Source organism: Diabrotica virgifera, chromosome 8 (assembly GCF_917563875.1).
Source record: "Diabrotica virgifera virgifera chromosome 8, PGI_DIABVI_V3a".
In the NCBI taxonomy this organism is placed as follows: Eukaryota; Metazoa; Arthropoda; class Insecta; order Coleoptera; family Chrysomelidae; genus Diabrotica; species Diabrotica virgifera.
In genome coordinates, this window is record NC_065450.1 from 137,747,736 (window position 1) to 137,768,859 (window position 21,124).

The 21,124-nt window shown below is 31.7% G+C and overlaps 1 protein-coding gene across 1 annotated transcript in view; it reads left to right on the forward strand.

Annotated features, from left to right (window-relative positions):
- Nucleotides 1–21,124, forward strand: part of LOC126890739 (beta-alanine transporter) — a 161,388-nt gene that overhangs the window by 108,765 nt on the left and 31,499 nt on the right. The window contains exons 5-6 of the mRNA XM_050659910.1: nucleotides 312–561; nucleotides 9,597–9,808. Coding sequence (XP_050515867.1) covers nucleotides 312–561; nucleotides 9,597–9,808 — 462 coding nt within the window. The remainder of the gene's footprint in view (nucleotides 1–311; nucleotides 562–9,596; nucleotides 9,809–21,124) is intronic.

Consider the following 21,124-nt stretch of genomic DNA (forward strand, 5'->3'; position numbering starts at 1 on the left):
TTTTCTTCTTCTTTTTGTGGAATTTATGGCTTTGGGGAGAGCCAATTAGCTTAGAAATAATAATTCTAGCATAACAGGTAAATAAAAATACTATAAAATAAAAATTTGTTGTAAATTCGTATTGTGAGATAGAATCTAACACGCGACTATTCACGTTACAGAAGTGAGCGCGACTACTCCCGGGTTAATATTAATTTGGATCAATTTTTTGGACCATCTTGCAGAAAGCCGATTAAAGCGAACCTATGAATTGAATATAGTTGTACCTATAATATTGAAAATAATTTTAATTACGTTTTTTTTCTTCTAAGCTATAGAATTGGTCGGGCCCAGTGATAGAACATTGGTAACTATCCTTATTAATATTGCTTATTCTGTATCGTTAATATCGTTAGCAATAATCGTATGGGCCGTCAGACAATGGAGAGTAATGGCTCTTGCTACGACACTGCCATTTTTAGCGTTATTTTTTTCCTGGCCACTTTTACCAGAAAGTCCAAGATGGCTACTTGCACAAGGCAATTATGAAAAGGCAGAAACTATTTTACAAAATATGGCAAGGTAAATCAGATATTATGTAATTTTAGTAACTATTTATGCAGTTCTGAAAAAAAACAATAAATTATTAGAATTTCAGACATATTTTAATATATCAATTTATTCGGTTCGAAAACTGTTTCTGGGGCATGTCTGATTTAGGTATTATTTTATATGGGATTGAGCCACAATTATTATTGGTGTAATGAAAATTACTATTTTAATTACTTTGACTATTAGATTTTCACTACGGAAATCGTTCTCACAAAAAATTATTTTAAAAAATTCTGAACAATTTTATAACCTAACTTTTTAGGTTTTGTATTTATTTTCAAACAGTGACAAAATTTGACCTAGATCTTGATCATATGGACTTATGGACCACAGCAATATGGGTTTGAAAAAATATTGTTTTTTCTATTGATGGCTTTGTCAAAGACCAATGAAAAATGGTTTGACAGTGATACTGTTGCCCTGGGGATATCAAACACTGACAGTTTTATGGCCGGTTTCACCAACGACAAATAGTAGTTTATTCTTAGTCCAAACTGTGGGTGAAAAATAGGTCGAAAGTGTAGTTGAGATTTATTTTTCTTTACGAATGTGATTTATTGTGTCGGTTGCCCTTAGCAACGGTTAGCAACTTATAGAACGTTGAATCAGGGTTTTTGCTTCAAGTTTAAAACCACGTCTTGGATTGGCATGAAATTCGGCAAACACATAGATAACATGTCAAAGAATAAAAATGATATTGGGCCTCTGTGTTTTTTTGCCCTGGGGGTGAGTTTCGCCCCTTATAAGTTGTGAAAAAATATCCGTTCAAAATAAGTTCGGAAATGGATAAAACGACTAATTCTACGCAACTTTTGGTCTATAGCATTTTTTTATTAAGTTAATACTTTTCGAGTTAGCTGCGAGTAAATACGTTCATTTTCAACAAAAAAAAACACGTTTTAGGCGGTTTTTGGCAAATAACTCAAAAAGTATTTTATTAAAAAAAAATCTTAAAAAAAATATAGTCCATTAAAAATTAAAAAAAAAATGGTGTACGTATAAACTCACTGGACCCAGCAGACGCAAAGTTCTAGCTAATAAAAAATAGGTTAATTTCCGTCAAATTTCAAAGTGATTATTTCAACGTGAAATAATAAAAAAATAATGCACTTTTTGGAGAAATCTGATTTTTTTTAGTTTCTAGCATCAAAAGTAAGCAAGTTACGCTCAAAATAATGTCGATCTCTCTTTTTTGTCAAAAAAACTTGGGAATGTCACCTCCTAATTACCATCTTAAATCAAATTAATCGTTACCGCTTCAAAAGTTACTGTGCTCATGTATTATTAATATGATCTGTAAGTATCATCGGTTCAACGGGCTTATTTAAAAAAAAATGGTTTTAAAGTAAATCTGTTTTAATTTTTAATTTTGAAAAAAATGTTTTTTTTAATAACTTAAAATTTCTTAGTGTGACCAAAAATCACAAAGAGTAAAAAAATGTACTTCTTGATTTTCTGAATATTTTGGATTTTTGGTTTTTTTTGTAACACAAAAATTGGTTAAGATATGACTGTTCTAAATTTGCATACACTCGTGATTATTGACTAGTTCAAGGCTTTTCACCTACAGCCCCTTCAAAAATAAGCACTTTGAACCGATGAAACTTACCTACAAACATTAACGACACATAGGTACACGAGTAAAACAACTTATGAAGTAGAAAGGATTTATTTTATTTTTGATGCTAATTAGGGGATGACTTTCCCGAGTTTGTTTCCCAAAAAAAAAAGAGTCCAACTTTATTTTTAGCGTAACTTGGTTACTTCTGATGCTACAAACTTTTTTAAAAAACAGAGACACATATTTTGTTAAACACTTTAAAAACCTTATAATGATTTTTCTCCACAAAGTGCCTGATTTTTTGGTTATTTCACGTTGAAATAATTCACTTTGAAATTTGACGGATATGAACTTATTTTTAATTAGCTAGAACTTTGTTTCTGTCGAGTCTAGAGAGTGCATGCATACATCATTTTTTAAATTTTTAATGTGCTATATTTTTTTAAGAATGGTGTTTTTAAATAAAATACTTACTTTTTGAGTTATTTGCCAAAAACCGCCTAAAAACGTGTTTTTTTTTTGTTGGAAAATAAAGGTATTTACTCGCAAATAACTCGAAAAGTATAAACTTAGTGAAAAAATGCTATAGAACAAAAGGTACTTAGAATTAGACGTTTTATCCACTACCGAGCTTATTTTGAACGTATATTTTTTGACCCCTTATAAGAGGTAAAACTCACTCCCAGGGCAAGAGCACACAGAGGCCCAATATCATTTTTATTCTATGACATGTTACCTAATTGTTTGCCAAATTTCATGTCAGTCCAATAGGTGGTTAAAAATTTGGAGCAGAAACCGTGATTCAATATACTATAAGTTGCTAACCGTTGCTAAGGGCAACCGACACTACACTTTAAAAATCATTTTTAATAATTAAATGTAATTTTCGTTTAAAAATTTTTATTTTAAAATAATATGTCTTTCTTTAGTCAATGACTGTAAAATAATTTCTTAATTGTTATAAATAAAGTCACTACGATTTAAGAAAACAAAAACAATGATCTCGGCTTCAGTTGGCCGTAGAAAATTTTTATTTTGTTTTGAATCTTTATTTTGTCTTCAGCAATAATATTCTGCAAGTTAGAAACTCATCGGATGTATAGGAGCTGCTTCAGTTCTAAATGGTTATAATTAAAGACTGGATTATATGCAAAATGCATATGCATATATATGCTGCATATTTCTCATGTTTTTCATAAATGCATATGCCTTGCATATTTGGAGATTTAAGAGCATATAAATGCATATTTTGATGGGAATTTACTCTACCCCATTTAAAAATAAGGTATATATTAGTAACATCAACATCCATTAAAATAAAATGTGAAAGTAAATATTTTGCTGTTAAGCTCCTTTGTTGTTGTACCCATAAACATAATGGGCGTTATTTATAGCTGCAGGTATCATTATCCGGATATTTAAGATTTATAGACTTCTCAGAATTTACAAATTACCTAAGTAAATACCGATTATATTTTGAATAACATTACAAATATTACCTGTACTTTCTGCTGGTGTCGGCCAACTATGAATTATTCTGGGAAAACCAACCAAAACGAAATTTTAAGCATTTTAAGGGTAGGATAGATTATTTTATTTTATGAATGGTTAGTCTTAAATCAATCGCCGATTATTCAACTTTTGTGATTGCAAGTTATTGACTATACTGTGTAAAAAAATCATTTTATTATTATTGTGAAAATGCCTAAAGTAGCAAGGGAAAAATCAAGTCTTCTCAGAAGTTGGATTGGAAGTAACAATCATCTAAAAGTTATCGACAGTGAAAGTATGTTTTGCACCATTTGTGATAAAAAGGTAAGTTCTCCACTTCAATAGATTTTTAAACTTATCAAACTTCTTTGCACATCTATGTGTCTGTCTATTCTAAAATGACAAACCGTCCCATTTCTTCAAAAACTGTTTTTTAAAGTTCGCAACGGTTTGGCTTATACAGAGCGAGGTGTTGAGAGTGGCCCACCCTGTATACTACGGTACACTGACTGTACTTTATTGTTTGACGATTTCAATTTCACTTTGAGAAATAAAAAAAAATTGGGGGAGGTTTAAAAAGTTTGATCATTTTAATGTAGGTATCTATTTACGAAAACATCTAAAACATCATTATCATTATATTCCAGATTCCATGTCAAAAGAAATTCCAAGTAGTTCAACACATAAAAACTTCACTTCACCAAACTAAGCTATCAAAAAATGATAATAAACCTCGCCAGCAGATTCTACAGAACAGTTTGCAGATTCAGAATACGTCAGTTGGGCAAGAAACCTTTGCAAAGGATTTATGCCATTTTTTTTTGAACTGCAATATCCCTCTGCACAAGTTAGAACATAAATCGTGTCAAAACTTTTTAAAAACTTATTGCAAGATTAAAGATAAACCAGCTCAAATACCAAGTTCTTCAACTCTTCGGAAAAAATATGTCAGTGCATGTTACAAAGATGTGATGACGAGTATTAAAAATCAGTTAAAAGCCGAATATCTTTGGATTTCCGTCGACGAAACAACGGATACAAAGGGTCGACAAATTGCGAATCTAATTGTTGGAGTTCTTAACGACTCTGGCGATTTTAAAAACTCATACTTAATTAGTGTAAAATGTTTGGAAAAAACAAACTATGCTACAATAGCTAGATTTGTTAACGAATCCCTAACAAATTTTTTTTTACCTGATCAAGTACCATTTGAAAAAATATTATTAATGCTTAGTGATGCCGCCTCATATATGATGAAAGCTGCATCCAATCTTAAAATCTTTTTCCCTAATTTAATTCACTGTACATGTTTGGCGCACGGCCTAAACAGAGTTGCAGAGAAAGTTAGAATTGAATTTCCCAATGTAAACACCTTAATAAATAATGTAAAAAAAGTATTTCTGAAAGCACCACTACGTGTACAGGTATATAGGGAGATGCTTCCCGATATTCCTTTACCACCAGAACCAGTATTAACCAGATGGGGAACTTGGCTTAAAAGTGCTATATTTTTATCTGAACACTACGACGACATCAAAAGCGTTATTTCAAGTTTTGATCCGACTTGTACCGCTATTGATAACTGTCAAAATATTTTTAAAGAAAAGTCTATTAAAAATCAATTGTTGTATATAAAATCGAATTTCGATATCATTGAAAGTTCAATTACAAAATTAGAGGCTCAAAATTTATGTCTTCACAATAGTATGTCTATTGTTGATTCGGTTAAACAGAAAATAACAAATCTGAATGGGGAAATTGGAGTAAAAATTAAAGATAAACTTGATGACGTTTTAAACAAAAATGAGGGTTTCACTTTATTGCGTTCAATAAATAATATAATCAATTTTGGAAACTTCGATGAAAATATTAATATGGATCCGTCTCTAATAGCAAAGTTTAAATATGCCCCAATTACATCTTGTGACGTTGAGAGATCTTTTTCTGCCTATAAACAAATATTAACAGATAGAAGACATAATATTAGTTTAGAAAATATGAATCAATATATGATTATTTATTGTAACAATAAAAATATGTAAATTTGTTTTATTGTACTCTTTTTATAATATTAGTTTAGAAAATATGAATCAATATTGTAACAATAAAAATATGTACATTTATTTTATTGTACTCTTATTTATCTTGTGGTCAAAATAAAATATTTTGCCGTTTTATTTGTCACAAAACCTGAAGTTAAAAAAATATATTAAGAAATAATAATACAATTTGGTTTAAATTCAAACCTATATATTTATTTTTATTATTTTTTATTTATTTATGTATTTAACGTAAACCATAAAATTATTCATATAAAAATAAGTGCATATATAAATGCATATTTGCATGTTAATTGTGCATATTCAGCTTGTTTTAAAATGCATATTGCATGCATATTTTAGACATTTTTTAGTGCATATTTTCCAGTCTCTAGTTATAATGAAATTTGCCCCCTTATTTTCAAACCTGAAATAAGAGGTTGAAATAGCTATTTGTATAACAAGGGAGGAAAGTGTAACTTTTCCTCCCGAGAATGAAGTTTACTGCCCGACGCGTAGCGGAGGGCAGTAATCATTCAAGGGAGGAAAAGGCACTTTACTCCCATGTTATACATATGGGTTTTCCACCTTCCTCAAATAACAAGTCATTTTTTCATTTTTACTTAATTTATTTATGTAACTAACCAACAAAATTTATTAGAACTAAAACAACAAGTAGGGACAATATAACTGTCAACTGTCAAATATAAGTCAAATTATTAATGTAAACATTGTTAAATCAAAATAACAATTTACTGTTTTTTACCATTCTGCAAAATACAGGATGTTTTATAAACGTTAAAATGTATAGATACTCCGTAATAGAATATAGATATTATACAGGGCGTCAATAAGTTATATTTCATGAATGAAATACCATGACGTCACTTTTACTTTTCCTCCCTAGGGAGGAAAAATATTTTCCTCCCTAGGGAGGAAAAGTACAACTTTGCTCCCTACAATCAGGTCCGGAAAAGTATACTTTCGGTAGAGGTAGGTGGAAAAATGTTTTACGCATTTATTTACATCAGAATATAAAAATATGAGTCTTTAGACAGAGAGTGGATCTGGGATTTACGCTCTACGATTTTTTTTTTTCAAAAAGTTATAGCCTTAGACATTTGACCTCTTGGGATAAACAAGTAATAATATCTAAGCAAAAAGTTTACCAATTGGGCTCTACAAAATTTTTACTTTTAAAATTGAAAGATCTTCATTTTAAGGACTTATAAAATAAATAAAAGGTATTTTCACAATAAATAATTCAATTGCAAAAAACGGCCATTTTCGACATTTCGCAGGCTGTTTTGCAATAACATTATAACAGAATTAAACTTACCATAGCACAAATTGTAGATTTTTTAATCTACTACAATTTTCTATTTAAAAGTTTTTCTCTAAAATGAATATCCTAAGCTACAAAATTAAAAATCTTCAAAAATTGCAAATTTAACAAATAAAAAACGTCATACATAAAAACCGCATAAAATTTTTGGTTACATTTTAGTAGAAGTTATTCCTGCCATCGTTCTTTACAACATCTGATAGATTTTAAAAATTCCTGAATTATATAGAAAAAAATTTCAAGAAGCTGGGAATAAGTAAAAATTAGAAACTGAAGAGAATGTACTTAATAAACTTAGAATAGAGTTGGGGTACTACGATATGTTCACTCAGAGTCATTGAGCGAATTCAAAAAACGAAAAACTGAAAATAATACTATTTAGGGAATTTAGTGCAGAAATAGAAGAAAACCAGAAGAGACACGATAGTTTTAACACACGTCAAAAAAATTAAGAATTAACTCAGAATCACAGAAAAAGAAAACCAATAGATTCAAATGGAAAACTTGTGTTGAGTACTGACGAAAAATTAAAGAGATGAACAGAATGTATAAATGAATTGTTCAAAGATAATAGAAGAGAGTAGATGGTAGTAGAACTAGAAGATGATACGGTTTTAAAGATATTAAAAGAGGAAATTAAATCGGCATTAAAAACAGCAAAATTTTTAAAGCAATAAGTCCAGACCAAACTCCAGTAGTAAGTTTAAAATTCATAAATGATGAAACCTTAGACGTCATCGTAGACTTGTTTAACACAGTGTACAAAATAGGAAACATACCAAAACAATGGTTACTCCCCACCTTTTTTGCTATCCCTAAAAATACAAACGCTAAAGATTGCAGTGAATGCAGAACAATATTATTAATGTCACATTCTCAAATTATTATTGAAAATAATACATTGTCGTATAAATAAAAAAAGAATGTGTGTGTACTTTGTACGCACGTACGAAATTATACTTCTATTATATAATTTCAACGAAATAAATATACTTAACTGTTTATATTTGCATTTTATTTAAATATTAAACTAACTTTCTTACCTACCACTTTCAAAATTTTTTTGTTAAAACTACCAAAAATTAAAAAAAAAACGTGAACCGTCCGGGATTTGAAACCGCGACCTTTCGATCTCTAGTCCAATACTCTACCTCTTATCTGTTTCCTCTCCAGTGTTCGGAGCCGTTTTTTAATTCTGAACAATTCATTGCAACCAAATTGCAACTAAGTACATACTGTATGTGTGCGCATGCTCGCAGATCTATGAAATTTTACTCTCAATCGCGCCTAAAGGAGTGTAACTTCAAAAACTGGAAAAAGGAATAGATGATAGTCAGTTGGGGTTCAAAAACGGAGTAGGAACCAGAGAGGCGTTATTTGCTTTTAATGTGTCAGCTCAAAGATGCAAGGATACGAATGTGAATGTGCATGTTTGATACGTTGATTTTAAGAAAGAATTTGACATGTAAGACATAACAAATTAGTCCAATTTCTAAAGACAAAAAACATAGACAAACGGAACTTACGAATTATAACACACCTCAACTGGAATCAAAGAGTACAAATTGTAATAGATAACGAACTCAGTCCAGAAATTGAAATTAGGAGAGGAGTTAGGCAGGGAAGCAATACTATTTCAAAGTGAACAATTATAATTAATGGAAGATCTATTAACAACATAAGATATGCAGATGACACCGTAATTAGGGCAAGCTCTTCTAAACAACTCCAACTACTACTAAATAAAACAAACAGTTTCTTCAAAAAATATACCCTAAAAATGAATATAAAAAACACCAAATACATAAACATAAACATATAACTAAGAAAACAAACATACAAACAAGCATACATTTGGAAAATGCGCCGATAGAAAGGGTTGATAAATACAAATACTTGGAACCGAGATTTCAGAGAAAAATGATCAAACAACAGAAATAAGGAACAGGATCGAAATAGCAAGAAATGTGTTTGTAAAAATGAAAACAGTTCTCTGTAACAAAGACCTTGGTTTGGAACTGAGAGTAAGAGCTTTGAGATGCTACGTGCTCTCAATACTGCAATATGGACTTGAAAGCTGTATAATGAAGCAGGAACACATAGATAAGCCAAAGTCATTTGAAATGTGGTGTTACAAAAGGATGCCTAGAATAGCATGGACACAGAAGAATACGAGCACAGAAATATTGCGAGAAAGGGCAAAGAATGCGAAATAATAAATACAATAAAAATAAGAAATTTACAATACCTGGGACACGTAATGAGGGTACAGCGATATGAAATGCTAAGACTGGTAATACAGTGAAAGATAAGAGGCGGAATAAGTATTGGAAGAAGAAGAGTGTCATGATTGAAAAATTTAAGGGATTGGTTTAAATGCAGTTCTATATAATGCTTCAGAGCAGCGGTAGATAGAGTAAAGATAGTGATGATAATATCCAACCTCCGATTGGGCTTTCAAACTATGTTTTATTTGGCCCCCAGTGTCAATAAAAAATGTTGTGGTGATTATTACTCTGCCTTAGAGATGAAAGTAAAATACATAATGAATTTTTATATTTTTTTGTAGAGTCAATAAAAAGCAAGTACCCAAGGATCTCATAGCCAATTTCAGGACACAAAGGACTCATCAAAAGATAAATTTTAAATCAAAAATTAGATATGGAATTAAAGATTTGTTCAGGTCAAAAAATTTAAGATGGAAAACAATTATTATAACATTCTTATGGTTTACCAACACTAGTGTATATGTGGGACTATCTTACTATGCTCCTACTTTGGGTAAGTTTATGATAACAAATAACTTAATAGCTATTTGTATAACAAGGGAGGAAAGTGCTACTTTTCCTCCCGAGAATGAAGTTTACTACCCGACGCGTAGCGGAAGGCAGTAATCATTCAAGGGAGGAAAAGGCACTTTACGCCCATGTTATACATATGGTTTTTCCACCTTCCTCAAATAACAAGTCATTTTTTCATTTTTACTTAATTTATTTATGTAACTAACCATCAAAATTTATTAGAACCAAAACTAACAAGTAAGTACACTATAACTGTCAACTGTCAAAATATAAGTCAAATTAAATGTAAACATTGTTAAATCCAAATAACAATTTAGTGTTTTTTACCATTCTGCAAAATACAGGGTGTTTTATAATAGTATATTATGCAACGAGCATTTAATGGTGGTTATTATAAAGCGAGTATAAGGGATACGAAACAAGCCGCCTAGTGGCGAGTTTCGTATAGAGCATGAGCTTCATAATGATAATTAAATGCAAGTTGTATACACGATTTTTTCTATGATCATTCACAACAAAAAATATATTCAAAATTATTAATTTTGTAACGCAAACAAATTAAGTAGTTTGTCAGTTTGTTTACATATTGAGAACTGTCAAAGCGTATGTATTTGTCTCGCCATTGGTCACTGCGCGTGTGCCACCTTCATCGCGAATGCCATATCGCGATTCTTCTATTGGTTAAAAATCTGTATCGTAATGAAAATCTGTATCATAGTGAAGTTAATTATGATACAGTTAGTAAAATTGAGGCGCTCAGAGCAACAGTGGCCTAACCCACATCCTGCAATTTTACCAAAACGCTTTAATTACATTTAAGTTATCCCTTATTTAAGTATTTTCAGATGCAGAGTAGCTAAAGCAATGGTTGCTTGAGCCACTCTGCATCTGAAAATACTTAAGTAATGCATAACTTTAATGTAATAAAAGCGTTTTGGTACAATTGTGGGATGTGGGTTAGGCCACTGTTGCTCTGAGCGCCTCAATTATAGTTGATATATTATAGTATGAGAATAGAAAAATATACGTTAAAATGTGTAGGTACTAGTGATGAGCAAAACAAGAACAAGACCAAGACCAGGCTAGTCTTCGTCTTGGTCTTGTTATTGCAAGCTTGGTCTTGGTCTTGGTCTTGCAGCTAAAATGCAGTCTTGGTCTTGGTCTTGGTCTTGCACTAGCCGGTCTTGTTCTTGGTTTTGTTCTTGCTGCAAGAGTCTTGCTGGTCTTGCTTTTTTGTTAGTAATAATTTGAACCAAACAATTTCGAATAAAATGTACATTGAAATAAATAAAGATGTAAAGAATGAAACTATATTTTTTGCTTTAAAATTTTAAAAGAATATAGAATGTAGTTTCAAACTGATACCAATTTTAACATTATACATTCACCTAATTATTTCAATAAAAAGTATGTTTCAAATAGAAAGGTTTATTTTCAAATTTCAATATTAATTTGAATTGAGACACAACCTGCTTTTTATACATTCAATAGCATATTATATAAAAGAAAAAAAAGTGAAAAAAAAAAGAAGAAAAAAGAAAAGTTATTAGTTACATTTTATTTTATTTGGAGGAAATACACGCTTTATTTAATTATACATACTTATATAGAATTTAAAACACACTGAAATGATTCGCATGCATTTCAAGTGCGGCACGTACTATTTGTAGTACTGGCTCTTTCTGGGGAAAACCTAGATTCTTCCAAATAGTTTTCAACTATGAAATCAGTAAAATTCTTTACGCGTTTGTCATCCGGGATTTTCACAAATAATTCAACTTCCAACTTTCGTTGATTGTAAAAAATTATTCCAAAAAATAATTTTAAAAATTTCCCAGTATAGGAATTTTTGTCATTATATTCAGAAACTGAACCTAAGCTTTGGATTTTGCGATACCAAGCTTGACACATTACAATCGACAACCAGTTATTTTTTATTCAGGCCACAATGCTTTCACAGCATTGTGAATCCCTTTTCAAAATCTATTATGATATTTTTGTGATACATTTTTGTGATGTTTAAGTGATACATTATTGATTGAGAGCGGAGAGCGGTAATTACTCGAAAGCAATAGGTAATGTCACTTTGCGCTTGTAATACATACAACATTTTTTCTACAATCACTTAATAAAATGAAACTATTTTTAAATCATTAACTTTATTGCAACTAATTTATATCTGTCATTATAATGATATAACATTAACTTTTATATCTTTTATTTTGAATGTTCAATGTGTTTGTATTGTATAAATTGTACGGTTGCTACGGACAACGCGCGTAAAATTAAACTTTACGCGCTAGAGCGATAAAGTGACGGACCTCAGTAAACGTCAACTTTTCGTTGCCATTGACAAGCGAAAAGTTTTCTTCATCAAGTGATTGTAGAAAACCATATTTTATGTCGTACCGGTTTAATATTGTGTATTTATTACTTAGTTACGAACCACCTAATGGTATACTTTATGCCCGCGCAGGCATACGAAATGATTGCAATAGGAAGCAACAAAAATCAAACATTTACGCATTCAGTATTATTTTCTGCCATCCATTGTTGAAATTTAGCGTATTCCTTTTCGTACGTTTCTTTGGATTTTTTCGGTAACAGATTCCCAGTCGCTTTTCCCGACAGATTATCCCGAACATCCGAAAATCCCGACAGATTATTGGCATAAAAATTTAGATTTGATTTGGCTAAAATTTGGCCATGCCTGCTATCCTGCACATCTATATAAAATCAATATAATACAGTCGGATTTGTGCGAAAATTGCAATACAAAAAGTGACTTGGATCATATATTTTTTGCATGTGACAAATATGTGAAAAAAAGAAATTTGTTGAATATGCAGCTATTGCAAGAAAACATTTATCCTCCATATAATGTGATGAATTTACTAGCTTTGAACAAACCGTCAATGTTTAGGATTCTGCTAAATTATGTTAAGTCGTGTAAATTGAAACTTTAATTTATAAAATTAGTCGTGTAAATTAATAATATCCCATATCAGTATGTGGTTAGTCACCCTGAACGATCTGGGTGCGAAAAGTTTTTTTTCCCTTACCTACCCTGGATTGTTTTTGAAATGGATTCGGAGATGGATTCGTAATGGTCTTGGTGTATGGTGAAGCGTCGATTTCAAGAAGTGTTCCTGGCTAAATGCGCGCAGTTCCCAAAGGCCATAAAAGAAAAAAAAACTATTTCTTCAAAACTATCGAATGTATCTTGCATGCTGATTTTTTTAACAATGTCACATAGAAAAACTTTGTTTACCTTAATAACAAATTGCTAACCAACATCACTTTCCTAGCAAAGTCCTGTGGTCGGTTCAGTTCGACTATTCCTATTCCGTTCCGCGGAACCTTAAGTTCGTTTTACGGCTACTGCTAGCGTAAATTTGTCGCCCGTGGAGCCTTAGCCTTAGCCTAAGGTCCACGTTAGATTGAAAGCAAAAGGTTAAAATTGTGACACTTAAAGAAAAAATTTGCACAACTAGCACACTATTAAAAGTGGTAACATCGAGATATATTAATTATAAGTAAGATTCTAAGAAATATAGCGACTCCAAGTCGATGTTATTAGATTATATATTATTAGTGCGCAAAGAGCAACATGGTTCCCTGCTCAAATAGAACACGTTGTTCTCGCCAGTTCAGTGGACACAGACCAACTAAGATGCAGGAAATAAAAATTTGTTGGTCAAGACAAAAGTGACATGACAAGTCAGGTAGTCAATTTTTGGTTATGACCTTAAAATGAGTGTAGTTTTGAATTTAGATTTCAGTTAAGCTGTAATGGTTGTTAGTACCTGTCTTAAAATGAAATTTAAATTATTTTAAATAAGAATTTATTGTAAAAGTCTAAAAAAGGCAACTTTCTCAATATATATCATAGGTCTGGATCCCGCGTATGAAAAAAAAGTTGATTAATAGCAAGCTGAAAATTTGTTAATAGCTTAAGGGTGTCTAGTCGGATAAACTTTGATATATGGAAACACTGGAACAGGGGCAGTTTTAATTGTGGAACAGGTTAAAAATTTGGAACGGTCACACCACGAAATCGGCGCATTTATTTTGTCCGACAGAACAGACTTAAACTCTCCGAACAGAGATTAAACTCTCATGCAAAAATCAGACTGCTATTTATCACCTGTCATAATTCCTGTCATTTGACATATTCTACATGTTCCACTCATTAAAACGCCCATTTAGTGATAAATAGCAGCCTGATTTTTGTATGAGAGTTTAATCTCTGTTCGGAGAGTTTAAGTCTGTTCTGTCAGACAAAATACGTGTGTCGTTTTCGTGGTCTGACCGTTCCAAATTTTTAACCTGTTCCACAATTAAAACTTCCCCTGTTCCAGTGTTCCCATATATCAAAGTTTGTCCGACTCGACACCTTTACGCTATTAACAAGTTTTCAGCTTGCTATTATTCAACTTTTTTTCATACGCGTTATCCAGACCTATCAGTCTCTATTACCACCTACAGAATTCAAATTCTTACTTTAATAATTCAGATAATCAGTTAATTTAGATTTTTCTCTTCATATTGTTATTAATCATCTTTACCATTTTTTTAGGCAACCAACATTACTTTTTATTTTAGTCTCTATAAAAAAGTTTTGTTTTACTCAGATATTTAGTTCTTTTCTTGCCGTTTTCAAGTTGTTTACATTTAAGTATATTTCTCTTTCTTTTCTCTCTTTCAAACCAAATTAAACTTTTTTGTCTTTTTAAACTGCCATTCATGATGTCATAGATTTTACCATGAATAATACTTTTATTAAGCTAACAATTCATAATATGTTCTTTCTGTAATAGAGAGTTGCCTTTTTTAGACTTTTACAATAGAATCCAATTTTAAATAATCTAAATTTCATTTTAAGACAGGTTATAACAATCATTACAGCTTAACTAAAATCTAAATTTTAAACTACACTCATTTTAAGGTCATAACCAAAATTGACTACCTGACTTGTCATGTCAATTTTGTCTTGACAAATAGATTTTTACTTCCTACGTGGTTAGTTGGTCTGTGTCCATTGAACTGGCAAGAACCACGCTTTCTATTCGAGCAGGGAACCAAGTTGCCCTTTGAGCACTAATAATAAATAATCTATTAACATCGACTTGGAGTCGCTATATTTCTTATAATCTTACTATGTAAAAATCATATATCTCGATGTTACCACTTTTAATAATGTGCTAGTTTCATCTACTAAGCAGAACGTAAGTATTGACCACATTTTTTCTTTAACAGTCACAATTTTAACCTTTTGCCTTCAATCTAACGTGGAAATACTTCGTTCTAGGCACTGAAGATGATCTGATTCAGATTGCAAACGTTTTACAATCCAATTGGATGACATTTTAATAATTTTTAATAAACTTTTTATACCACTATACAAATCGAAGTTTTTTACTTCTGTATGAGTTTTTAACTATGGTATACAGCCAGCTACTGGGATTTTTCCATTGATTTTGCCAAAAAATTATGTAGCAACGAAATAATTTTGTCGTATAATTTGTTTGTGTTATAAAATAAATAAAATTGAATACTTATATTTTTTTTGTTATGAGTCGTCATAGAAAAAATCATGTAAATTACTAGCATGTAATGGTCATTATGATGCTCGTATTCCATGCGATAATCGCCGCTACGCGGCTCATATAGTTACAATTCATAATAATTAGTAACATAATGACCGCCATTAAGTACATAGGCGCAAAATCTCGCTTCAATGCGTTTTAAGGTACTAGTACACTTTAGAAGACCAGAAATATTCATTTTTTTCAAAAAAAAATTTTCTCAGAACCTTTATTAAAAATGAACATAAAACTTTTTACATATTAATATCTAATTCTTAGAGAGTACAAAAATATATCTTTTTTCATTTATGGACGTACACTAATATTGTAGAGGGCGCGGAAGTCGAGGCCTCGAAAAATGATGGCGGACAGTTAATCTCAGGATTGGGATATCTGAAACAACAAAATCTTACTGCATTTTAAAAAGGAAGGTTTCTTACGTGACAATTCACCACAATTTGACCAAAAAATAAAAAAATATATTTTTTAACCATGAAAAATTAAAGAAAAACGTGCGATTTTTTCACAAACATTTTTCAAATTTCCGTAAAATCTTTTTTTTGCGGAATTTTTAACTAACGGTGGTAAATTGTCACGTAAGAAACCTTCCTTTTTCAAGTGCCGTACGATTTTTTTGTTTCAGAAATCCCAATTCTGAGGTGTCCGCCATCGGAAGTACTTTTTTTCGAGGCCTTGACTTTGGCGTCCTTTACAATATAACTGTACGCTCATAAATGAAAAAAGATATATTTTTGTATTCTCTAAGAGTTAGATATTAAAATGTAAAAATTTTTATGTTCATTTTTAATAAAGTTTCTGAGAAAAAAATCTTGAAAAAATGCTTAATTTTGGTCTTCTAAAGTGTACTAGTACCTTAAAAATGTATTAGAATAGAATAGAATAGAAATATGCTTTATTGTCACTGAAAATTTTAACAATTTTATGGACAAAGCTTACATACAGTCAAAAGAAAAATAATATCAACAAGAAATAACAAATAACAACTACAATTCAATAAAATTAGATAAATCGTCAATATACAGTAAATAAGATATAAAACCAAAGACAAAAACAATTAATTGCAAAATTTATATACATTGCAAATTGAAAGTTGAACATACTTACAACAACTAAAATACAACATTAGGAATTGACAGTTTAAGCTACTGCGTATGAAACCCAATTTTCTTAGTTATTCATTAAGAAATTCTTCTATTGAATAATATGGTCTTTCAGATAGATAGGCTTTTGTCAGTTTACGGAATTTTGGGAAAGATGTTGCAGATTTAAGTTGTAAAGGCAGATGGTTGTAAAGTTTTTTTGCGAAATATAATATAGATTTCTTTACTAACTCAGTGCATGGGATCGGTAAATAAATATCAAAGATTGAATTTCTGGTAGAGTAAAGATGATTGGGCCTTGCTGGAAATGCATGAAGGTGTTTACGAATTAAACAAACCGTTTCTAGAATATATAAAGATGGAAGTGTTAAAATTCCGTGATTCCTGAAGTAACCTCTGCAATGTGTAGATCTTCTGAGGCCAAACAGATACCTTATTGCTCTTTTTTGCAATTTAAAAATAACCTCAAATTGAGCAGCTGTACTAGAACCCCAAAAAGGAAGACCATATCGAAGATGAGACTCGAATAATGAAAAATATGTTATTTTAGAAGATGCTAAATTGAGTTCCCTTGAGACAGATCTTATTGCAAAGCAAGCTGAGGCGAGTTTCTTACTTAACGAATCGATATGAAGGGACCATTTGAGGTTGCTGTCTAAAAAAATACCAAGAAATTTTACAGAATCAACGGTACTGATCTGACTGTTATTAAGAGGCAAAGGTTGAAGAGCTCCTTTATAGGATAATGCTACTGTTTTATCTACATTAAAAGAGAGTAAATTAGAGTCAGACCAGGTCTTTATCGTCAGTAGATCCGAAGTTATAGTTTCATGAAGAGATGCTATAGTTGAGTTGCTCCAAGTGATACTGGTATCATCAGCAAAAAGAAAAATGTTCCCATCGATTTTTAAATTAGTGATGTCATTTATAAAGATAAGGAACAGAAGAGGACCCAATACTGAACCTTGCGGTACTCCACATACAATGTTTTTGAGACTAGAGTCAGTATCATTTGCTCTAACTAGTTGTTTCCTATTATTCAAGTAGGATTGGAACCAATTCAAAGAAATACCTCTAATTCCGTAGAAATTTAGTTTTTTAATCAAGATGTCGTGATTTACACAATCAAAAGCTTTGGCATAGTCACAGAAAACAGTGGCAGTATAAAAATTATTGTTTAGTGCTTGATAAACCTCATGTAGTACAGAAAACATGGCATCAGTGGTACATTTATTAGTTAAAAAGCCGAATTGATTTTGAGATAAAATGTTTTTATCAACGATAAAAGACATAAGTCGAGTTTTAATGAGTCTCTCAATAATTTTGGAGAGTACCGGTAGTAAGGCAATAGGTCTATAGTTGCAGGCATTAGATTTTTCGCCACCCTTATGAAGAGGAATAATAATGGCTGTCTTTAGGCACTCTGGAAATTGACCTTTTTCGAAGGAATCATTAATTAGTGAGACGAGGATTTCCAACACATTTTCTGTGAGATTAGAGAACATTTTTATAGATAGTCCATCAGTACTACAGGATGATTTGCTTTTGATACTATTGATTGTTTGGGTCAGTTCAGAGTTATCGACTGGTTTTAAAAAGAATGAATTCGAGACCTTTCTTGAATTAGGGAGATAGGAAATGGGATCTTTTTGCGGCAAAATAGTTGATGTTATATTTTTACTGACATTAACGAAGTAATCGTTTAGACTCTCAGGATTTGGAAGGAAAAATGATTGAGCTGTGTGAGTTTTATTTCGAAGATCGTTTATTATAGACCAGGTTTCTTTTGCAACTTTTTTAGAGCTTCCCAGACGATTTTGATAATAGGCTTTTTTAGCTGATTTGACAAGTTTTAGATATGTTGTCCTGTACTTCGTGATATATTCAGTGACAGAAACATTGGTAGTAAATTTCTTGATGTATAGAAGTGAACGCATATTCTTGGCTGATATGCGGATACCTTTCGTAACCCAAGGTTTTCGATGTTTTGGCTTAATAGGAATTAAAGGAAAAGCTTTATTAAAGATGCGGATAAGCTTATCTAAAAAAACACTGAAATTATAGTCCACGTCCATAGAAGGAAACTGCCACTCAGAAGTCAAGCATAAATTTTGGAATTTACGAAAATTCTGGGCGGAAAAAATCCTACCTAAACGTCTGGGTTCTGAGGAGGGTTTGCTGAAGATGTTAAACTTCGTATACACTGCTTCATGATCAGATAGTCCCGCATTAATAACTGTAGAGCAGACATCAAGGGGTGAGAAATCTGAGACAATATAATCAATTATGGTAAATGTAGTTTTTGTAATCCTTGTAGGAGAATTAACGTGCATTGAGAGACCATACGATTCAAATATGTTGACCAGGGATACTTGGGTAGCACAAGCAGCAGCATAATTAATGTTAAAGTCACCGCATAGAATTTTTCTGCTTTTATGAGGCAGGCCATCTAACAAATTTAGCAGGTTCTGAAAAAATAGTTCCACGACAGAGTCAGGTGATCTATAAATGCAAATAATGTAAAGATTAAGATTTTTATTATAAACTAAGGAAAACTCAAAGACGGATTCACTTAACAAAAAGTCGTATTTTGTTACCGGAGAAAAATCATTATTTCTAGAGAGAATTAGGGTGCCTCCATGAGCCGAACTTGGGCGATCATACCTGGCAATTGTGGTATATTTTTCTACAAAAAAAGGCTCGTTGACTTCAAGCCAGTGCTCTGTAACCGCAACTATCGGGGGAAATCCTAATTCCTCCAGAAACAAAAATAATTCATCAGTTTTATTTCTTATAGAACGAATATTAATCAGAACCATGCCAAAGTTGTCATCACTAAAATAATTTGAGGTTTCTAGTCCCTCAGAACACGTCGTGATGTTTAAAAATTTCGCTTTGGAGAGCCGGTGGAATAATAGCTTCGGTGGCATTCCCTTGACTTTTGTAGGTGTATAATTCTTTCCGAAATGAGGTAGGACCTATAAGCGGCAAGATCAGCTTCCACTTCAGCTGGACCAATTCCGTAGGCATGGTTAAATTCTAGAAGAACTTTTCGTAGTTCTTCGGTCGTAGTAGGTAGTCCTTCGGAAGCCAAAAAGAGTTTCACGCTGGTGTTGGTGTATCCATCATAAAATACAGAAGAAGGCTGGTCGTGAAGAAAAGCAAGATGTAGTTTAATTGCTTTTAAGATATCCGGTTCCCTTAATCTTGCAAGAAGGTATCGACTATTCGAGTTATTAGTTAGTCTAACTCTTGGTGGTGTTAAAGGATCCAAATTTATGGATGGTTCCAAAGTGTCTTTCTTAATAAAATTGATATGGGAACGGAAAGGCTCTTTGGATTTGCAAACTGTGATGGCCTGCTTGTCTGTAAATATATTTGTGTTTTCAACTTCATTTTTGTTGTTGCTTGGAATGGTAATTGGATTTTCCAAGCTAACCGGGCTTCTATTGTACTTCGGATTCATATTTTGTTCAGATGAAGTCTTTGGTTCAGAGTATGATGATTCTGTGTACCATTTAATGTTGACACCAGGTGGCCAAATTTCCTTATTAAATAATAAGTCGATGGACGTTTTTGATTTTATGCCTATTTTGAATGAGGAACCAGTTGCTGTGTTGGCGTCTTGAAGTAGGGCGTAACATCGAATATATTCCTTAATATCTAGCTTCTCTTTAATGTAGTGAACTACTTGAATAGGGGTGTAAATTGGGGTTAAGTTGCTAATAACGACAAAGTGACATCTATCTTCTGCAATTTTTGATTTTTTGACTGGACCTGCTTCGAAATGAGTGTCTTCAGTTTGGGTACCTGTAGTGGCATATACTATGTTTCTCTTCACTACCTCTTTCTTCGATGGTATAGCAGGTAGTTTGTTTGAAAGGTTACTCATTTGATTTGATATTTCACTTATGTTTGAAGAGAGCCTCTCTAATCCCAATTTGATCTCAGATGAATTTGAATCTTGGACTTGGACTTTAATTGTGTCAGTGGAACAGCCGAAAAAAACTGACGATATATTGAAGATATCTTGTTCCATCTGCCTTATCGATTTTAAAAGATATTCAGGATTTAGCAGGTTATTTAGTTTATGGATCTCGTCAAGTTTTTTTGTCAGATAGTCTAATTTGCCGTCAGTTTTGGTTAATAAATCATATGTCTCGATGAAAATTGGCAAATTATCATTAAGTTTTTTTGTCACATGAATTAAGGCGTCAAAATTCTCATGTGGTATTTGATTTTTTGATAAATCGTTTATTTTTTCATTTAAATACCTGAGGCTAGGAGACTCACATAAAGAACAGAAGAATCTTAAATGACAATTTTTTGGGTCCAGTAGAGTTTTTGCCGTTGTTTTGTTGAGAGTAGAACATTTGAGGCAAAAATACCGTTTGCAATCCCCATGGCAACGTAAAATATATTTTTCGTTTTGGGAAAATTCAGCTAAGCAAATTTCACAATTATTATTGTACGCCATGGTGTCAAGGTTAAATATACAAATATTTACCTACGTCGTTGAAAGTTAGTCGATGTGATGAAAGTAATAAAATGTAAACACTTACAGCTAGTATTCACAACACAACAATC